General features: G+C 42.3%; 1 protein-coding gene across 4 annotated transcripts in view; it reads left to right on the forward strand.

The window, feature by feature from the left end:
- Positions 1–3,944, forward strand: part of LOC309568417 (sodium-dependent neutral amino acid transporter B(0)AT2-like) — a 500,552-nt gene extending 496,608 nt beyond the window's left edge. For all 4 annotated transcript variants that reach the window (XM_082274084.1, XM_082274085.1, XM_082274083.1 and 1 more), the window contains exons 11-12: positions 905–1,067; positions 2,775–3,944. In XM_082274084.1, the coding sequence (XP_082130210.1) occupies positions 905–1,067; positions 2,775–3,098 (487 nt within the window). In that variant the 3' untranslated portion in view covers positions 3,099–3,944. The remainder of the gene's footprint in view (positions 1–904; positions 1,068–2,774) is intronic.
- The last annotated feature ends 4,109 nt before the right edge of the window (positions 3,945–8,053 follow it).

The following is an 8,053-nucleotide window of genomic DNA, read 5'->3' on the forward strand; positions in this document are numbered from 1 at the left end:
CGGGACATCTCTTTTTTCACTTCTACTCTTCTTCTACTCTTCTTTCCTATCCTATCTACTCTTTCTCCCCCCAGTTTTCTTTGTCCTACACCCAAATATACTAGAATGCCGCTACAATAACTCCTATAACTATTCAACCTTGATTACCCAGTTTTAGATTTTATCAACACACCTTAGCATGGTACCACTGGCACATTGTGACTGCCATTTTAGTGATCTGATGCCTTCCCATATCCTACACAGGGCACTAATCTTAACTTTAAATCCTGCTAGGGACCTGGCAGTCTCTACCTCCCCGTGCCACAGATTGTTCCCATTAGGGGTGTTCAGGGAAGAGGCAACACCTCTGCAACTCTTGCCCCCATATCCTAATAATGTACCACTTTGCCTTATCCTTATTTATGTTATCATGACCCTGTTAGGATTATGCAACCATACATACTTTTATATTGTACAAAAAGCTATGGATGTTATTGTAAAAATCTGCTACACTTGTTCACTTTGAAAATCCAATAAACTACTTGGAACAAGAAAAAATAGTTACTGAGACAAAAGCAGAAAGAGAGGAATCAGTGACTGAAGATGACATTTGGAAATATCTAATTATTGAATTAAATGTATTATTATTATATTCTAATTTATGATTTCGTGTTTCAAACTTTATCATACCCGGGATGTCTACTAGACTCTTGTTTGGACAGATTTAAGTGAGTTATTCCTAAGAATTACAGGTCTACAATATAAAACATGCAATGTACAATGAACCGCTTTGATATTCAAAAATACTGACATAATCAGACCGCCAGGGAGGTTAAGCCTCATTCAGGGTCATACATACTGTATATATTTGACTTAAATATAAAATGTGTCCTCTAGATAATTGTATACATGTTTTTTTGTCCAGGTTTATGAATGATATTCAAGACATGTTGGGTTTTCGTCCATGGATTGTGTACAAATACATGTGGCAATATATCAGCATCTTGGCTATGATTGGACTCCTGCTTGCAAGTTTAATTAGAATGTGCATCACCCACCCAGTGTACCAGTCATGGAGCATGGAACAGGTATGGCTGTGAGACAATTTAAGAGTCAGTTAATCATTGTTATCACCCTAGATTAAAAATACACAAGATTAACACATTTGTGAATGGACTTTAATTGAAAAAGTGTAAATCTTGGGTAAAAACATTGATAAAGTGACCCCCTGGTTTTTTAAATCTGTTCAATACATTAATGGTCAGGGCTTAAACAAATATTATAATATATATATAAAGCTTGTCTGAGCAGTCAAAGGGTTGGAGAGCTGAAAGTTACACTCTGCAGTGCTTAATGAGGAGAGACACCCCCATATTCACACAGCACACAGGATCAGAGCCGTGGCTGTCAAGTCAGCTGATGTTCTCTCCCCTGTCACCTTGTTACCTCTTGGTGTCAGCAAAAGTTGTCAGAAGTGACTCATGCAGATAGCAGAGGAATGGGACAGCAGGCAGAAACGACACTTAGTGCTCTGGATTGAGACAAGTATACGCTATACAGAGATATGCCTTGTTCATGTTTCATGTCTGAGGTTTACAACCACTTTAAGTGTTCATTTGTAATACAAAGATTGCACACATAGTACGAGTAGCATTTTAAAATAAACAATAAAAAAAATTAACATTTTCTCAAACCCTTATACTGTAGTTTTTCCTTTATTTTCTCAAATGCAATATATTAAAACCGCATTCGCAAACACAAAATATAAACTGTTATTAAACAAAACACAAAAAAACTTTTAACTGTGTTTGTGTGCCATGTTATTATTGCTCACTGCTTATATTTGGTTCCCGGTTAAAGGCACAAAACACAATAAAGGCACCTGAATATTTAAAGCGGTAGTATACCGCTTTTTTTCACCTTTAATTACTATAATAAGGCTTACCTGTAGGTACAATTAATATCTCCTAAACCGGCACGGTTTAGGAGATATTTGCAGTGCGAGTGGCGCATGCGCTCTGAAGGTCCGGCGGATCTTCAGCTTCCCTTGCCGGGAGCTTGCCGGAAAATGACTCCCGCGCGCATGCGCGGGAGTGACGTCATCGCGGCTCCTGCCAATCACAGCGCCAGAGCCGCCGAACCCAGAAGAGACGCCGTGGGATCATGTCAGCGCCCGCAGCGGTGTCCGGGGGTCCGTGTCGGGGCTTCGTTCTAAGGTAAGCAATTCACAATGAGCTGGTATGCGATGCATACTAGCTCATTGTGCCTTTTTGTCTTGCAGGTTTTTTTTTAGGTTTACAACCGCTTTAAATGGTATTTATCTCAATATAAAGTATATACTGTAGATACCTCAACAAATTTTCCATTCAAAGATTTTGGAATTTTACTGTTCATGTGCAGCAGGTTTCTAGCATGAGTTCTTTTTAGGTACCATATACAATTATCTTAACTCAACTAGGACCATATTGTGTTCTGTATAGTTGAGTGCCTACTAGCTTGTGATAGAAAAGCCTTAATTAACATAGATAATAGATAGCACACCAGGATACAGATCCTTATTTTTTGTCAGCGATAGCAACTTTGAGCTGAAACCAATAATATTTATTAATTCTAGTCAAAATGGCTTAAATAAAGATCCTTATCTTGTGTTAAAGCTTTGTGAATTAAGTTTAATGTGTTTTATGAAACATTGGACAATCTTTATTTTAAGTTAGGGAGACATTTTTAAATAGTTTCTCTTTAAGTGTGTTTATACTATATTGTAGTTTACTTTTTTTTCTTACTTTATTAATTAGGCTAAAGAGGTCAAGTTGGAATACCCACCCTGGGCCTTCGCCCTTCTGGTCTGCCTGATAATCTTGGCTTCTTTGCCCATCCCACTGATCTTCCTGAAGGAAATGCTACAAAACTGGCTACAAAAGAGGAGGACGGACAAATATGGTCAGTGTGAATACAGTCAGGGTTGTACGGTTGATGAAGTGACAGAACCCATGGAAGAAAATATAACACGGTGTGGAAATGGTTACCTACATGTAGAGATGGAAGACCTTGCAGAAAGCGGTCAACTTCTTGCCCCTGAAGAAGATGCCGAAGATGACAAAGATAGTGCAGCACCCTAAACAAAGTCCCAAATATCAGAGGAGTATTGGAATTCCGAACATTACTGAAATGGGTTAAGAGGTTAAAAAATAACTTTTACAGTCTCCAAACATTCAAGTGTTGCTGAGCAGGCGAAGCGGGCTTAGCCTGTCTATGTCCTTTCATCAAATAGTTCTTCACTTGGTCAGTTCCAGATTACTGTGCCAAATTTATATCAAATTCAGGGTCCTTGTCTGTCTCAGTTGCTTCCACCCAGTATTTTCAGCCCCTACCTCTAAATGACTTTTAAGTATGATTATATGTATCCTTGAAAGAATGGTACATATTTCCAGCCATGTGCGGATCATAAAGCGTCATTAAAGCTCACAAAGAGAACATCGGGTTGGTTATGGAAAAAAAGCGTACTTTGAAGTATGGCTGCACCAAGTGAAGCACTTTCAGGAGCCAATCATAGATCAGGTCACTTACTGTTTTATCCACTTAATTATCAACGGTGGAATTTAAGATGTTACTACCATATTTGGTGATTGGACTTCATTCTCTACTGCTGGATTCTAGTTACTGATCTTATATGGAAGGAACCTTCTGTTACATCTCTTTCTATTGCACCGTGTGTAATTTTTATGTGTATATATATTTTTTTAATTGGAGTAATATCCGTGGACCTTTTTGACAATGCTTGAAAGACAATATGACTGAACAACATGGTGACAGATCAAAAACCTCTTTCAGAACAGAAGAGTGAATCATTGCTTCTAATTAGATGTACCTGTAAATATAATTATTTATGGCTGTGTAAGCTTAGGTTTTCTGGGCTAGATATGTATATTTTTCAGAAGCAAAAAATTTGTGTTTTTTTGTTTTTATTTTTTGTGTTTTTATTTTTCGCTTGGTTAAGGCCCCGTTCACAGTGCCGCGATCCGACTTGGGGGGGGGACCTCCGAGGTCGCGGTGCGAGCAGCGGCCTGCGACCTCGGAGCGGCCGCCACGGACTTCATAACATTGAAGTCTATGGCGGTCGCCTCCGGGTCGCCCCAAAGAAGCTCCGGACCCTTTTTCTAAGTCGGAGCGACTTGTGTCGCTCCTATTAGAAAGGGTCCGCAGCTTCCCTATGGAAGGTGACCTACAGCGACCTGTGAGGCGAACAGGTCGCCTCACAGGTCGCCTTAGTGTGAACGGGGGCTTACTTAGGCAGATTTAAATGTTGTTTAATGCTTTTAACTGATGTTTTATCAATAATATCTACAGTGCCTTGAAAAAGTATTCATACTCATTGAAATTTTCAACATTTTGTCATATTATAACCAAAAACGTAAATGGATTTTATGTGATAGACCAACACAAAGTGGGACACAATTGTGAAGTGGAAGGAAGATGATAAATGGTTTTAAAACTTTTTTAAAAATATCTGAAAAGTTTGGCATGCATTTGTGTTCAGCCCCCTTAAGTCATTGATTTCTAGAACCACCTTTCGCTGCAATTACAGCTGCAAGTCTTTTTGGGGATGTCTCGACCAGCTTTGCACATCTAGAGAGTGAAATTTTTTCACATTCTTCTTCTTTCTAAAATAGTTCATGCTCTGTCAGATTGAATTGAAAGCGTCTCTGAACAGCAATTTTCAAGTCTTGCCACAGATTCTCAATTGGATTTAGGTCTGGAATTTGACTGGGCTATTCTAACACATGAATATGCTTTGATCTAAACCATTCCATTGTAGCTCTGACTGTATGTTTAGGGTCGTTGTCCTGCTGGAACGTGAACCTCTGCCCCAGTCTCAGGTTTTTTTGCAGACTTCAACAGGTTTTCTTTTAAGATTGCCCTGTATTTGGCTCCATCAATTTTCCCATCCACTCTGACCTGCTTCCCTGTCCCTGCTGATGAAAAGCATCCCCACAACATGATGCTGCCACCACCATATTTCATAGTGGGGATAGTGTGTTCAGGATGATGCTCAGTGTTTGTTTTCCACCACACATAGCATTTTGCTTTTAGGCCAAAAAAGTTCAATTTTGGTCTTCTCTGACCAGAGCACCTTCTTTCACATGTTTGCTGTGTCCCCCACATGGCTTCTCCCAAACTGCAAAAAGGACTTTGTATGGATTTCAACAATGGCTTTCTTCTTGCCACTCTTCCATAAAGGCCTGACTTGTGGAGTGCACGAACAATAGCTGTCCTGCGAACAGAATCTCCCATCTGAGCTGTGGATCCATATATAACCTAACCCTACTTTAAACTTCTACACAACTTTATCCCTGACCTGTCTGGTGTGTTTCTTGGCCCTCATGATGCTTTTTGTTCATTAAGGTTCTCTAACAAACCTCTGAGGGCTTCACAGAACAACTGTATTTATACTGAGAATAAATTCCACACAGGTGGACTCTATTTACTAATTAGGTGACTTCTGAAGACAATTAGTTCCACCAGATTTTTGTTAGGGGTATCAGAATAAAGGGGGCTGAATACAAATGCACGCCACACTTTTCAGATATTTATTTGGAAAAAAATTTGGAAAACAATTTATCATTATCTTCCACTTCACAGTTATGTGCCACTTTGTGTTGGTCTACAACATAAAATCCAAATAACCTACATTTACGTTTTTGGTTGTAACATGACAAAATGTGGAAAATTTCAAGGATATGAATATTTTTTTAAGGCACTGTAACAGGTGCCTTCAATGAGTGTGAGTTCCCTGGGTCTGACAGTTGTTCATATATTTAAAAGATTGGGCCACAACCAACAATAATTTAATTTTCTGACTTTCAGTTCTTTGGCAAGAGTTTGTATGTGAATGTGTGTGTAAATACGAACACACATGCATGTGCATATACAGTATTTAAAATACAGTATAGGTATGTAGAAGAAGTCCAAGGTTGCGCATGTAGAAGATTTATTACATAAATCAGCAATGTTCCATCAACAGTTGGGCAAAGTCTGCCCTTCTTCAATGAACAGAATTAAATGAAACCAGAAACAAAAGTATCAATAACCTTTACATAGTAACAAGTTACAGGTGTGTTAGAGACTCGGTCATTGACCTGTGTTCCCCAGAGAAAACGTGTTTGGACATAATCAAATAGTGAATAGCTACTATTCATTTTACAGTAACCTAGAGTAAAACAAAAATACATAAAAAACCTATGTTGAAATATCCTTAAAGGTTAATTACACCTTTTACACCAAAAAATGAAAGATGAATTTCTCTTTCGTTCATTGACGGACACAGCTCCTGATCTTCTTAACCATTACGTTATACTGCCCCCTACAGGAGTAGGACACTAGGCAGAAAAAAAGTCTGGCTAAGTCTATGGGCAGTCCCAGGGGGTATACTCCCTCTCTCTGCTATAGGTACTAGAAGTTTTTTTCTGCCTAGTCAGGAGTAAGGACCCTAGTTCCTTGCTGGGATCTCTAGTCCTGGCAATTTTTTATTCTTGGATAGAATTTTTTTTCTCCTGTTTTTTTTTTCCTGTGAGATCTACAATCAACTGCCAGACTGGGCGACGGGCTGGATAATCTAGATCCAGTGGTCACCCCAGTCTGACCAGAGAGTGCGTGCAGACCTCAGCTCCGCACTAGGTCAGCCGCGACATAGCCCCACCAGATAGGGGATGGCCTGCGAGTTAAACCGGGTCTCTGCCTGAGTCGCAGCGTTCCCCCTGGCCGACTGCCCCCATTTTGATGGAAAGGAGGTTCTGTCTGGAGCAGTGCCTGCCTGGTTCCTGGTAAGGTAAGTGACTGTCTCCCCCTGGAGGGTTTTGAGGTGGACTTGGGCCCCTCCATGGGACGGTTGGCTCCCGGGTTCCCCTCCTTCCCGCTCCCCCCCCTATCGGTCTGGTGGTCCCTGTGGACCATATCACCCCCATCTGTCCCCCCTTTTCTGACGCTGGGGCTGTGGGGTGTCCTGGTCCACTGCATGGGGTGGGGGCAGGGTGCTGTGCTGGTGATGGGGGCGGGAGGGTGCACCGCCAGTGACCGGGTGATCGCCTGTTGGTGGGGGAAGGCTGTTCCTGATGGGGGCTCCTGCCAGGGGCCTACTTTCCTCCCTGTCCCATTTTCTGAGGCCCCAGGATATTGGGAGCCACGGGGGGGGCGCCATTTTGCTGTAGCCTGCGTGCTCAATGCATGGTGTCCATGTTTGTGTAGTCCGGCATCCATTTTGCGCTGGTTTGCCATTGAAAATAGTGCCGCCATGACAGTGGAGCCCTGTGGGCGGCGATTTTGGCGGTGGCAGCCCCTCCTCATCCCCTGGTGCTGACTCCTGGATCTTTTCACTTCCTCATTGCCGCACATAAAGTGCAGATTATCCTGGTGGCTGCAGGTGCCGGTTTCTGCTTAGTGGTGAGTCTGGTGGGGTCCTCTCTCTCTGCTGAGGATCCACTAGGTGCTCTGTTACTGGCGACTGAGTGGTGCTGCTGGAGCGATGGGGATGTCCCTTAGCAGTGTTTTTTACACCTTTTCTTGTGGGGTCCCCCTATTAACTTATGGAGTCCTGATCCCCTCTGAGGCTGTGGGGCCCTCTGGGTCCCAATCATCCATCGATGCACTGATGGCAATCCTGGAGTCCTTTGTGTCCCGGGTGGTTTTTGGGCGACGTGCTAGCAAAAAGCACCCCCTGCCTCATTTGTCTCCTCATATCCTGAATCTGATTCGGCCGCCGCAGGCGTGGGTCACTCTGCTGGGTCGCCCTGAGTTCTCAGATAGTAAGGATGATACGCATTCACAAGCCATCCAGAGCGGCAAAGGTGTTTCCTTTCCCCACCTATTTTGACATAGTTGTTGCTAAAGAGTGGGAACAGCCAAAACATCCCATTGTGGTCCCTAAGTGATTTTCTATACCCCTATGAGGAGTCTCTTCCTAAAAAATGGACTGTGCCACTGGTGGTGGACCCTCCGATTAAACAAGGCAACCATGATTTCATTTGAAGAGTCCCCGGCATTTAAGGACCCGGCTGACAAGAAGGCAGAGGCTGTGGCC

Source organism: Pelophylax lessonae (assembly GCF_965119305.1).
Source record: "Pelophylax lessonae genome assembly, chromosome: 12".
Classification (NCBI taxonomy): Eukaryota; Metazoa; Chordata; class Amphibia; order Anura; family Ranidae; genus Pelophylax; species Pelophylax lessonae.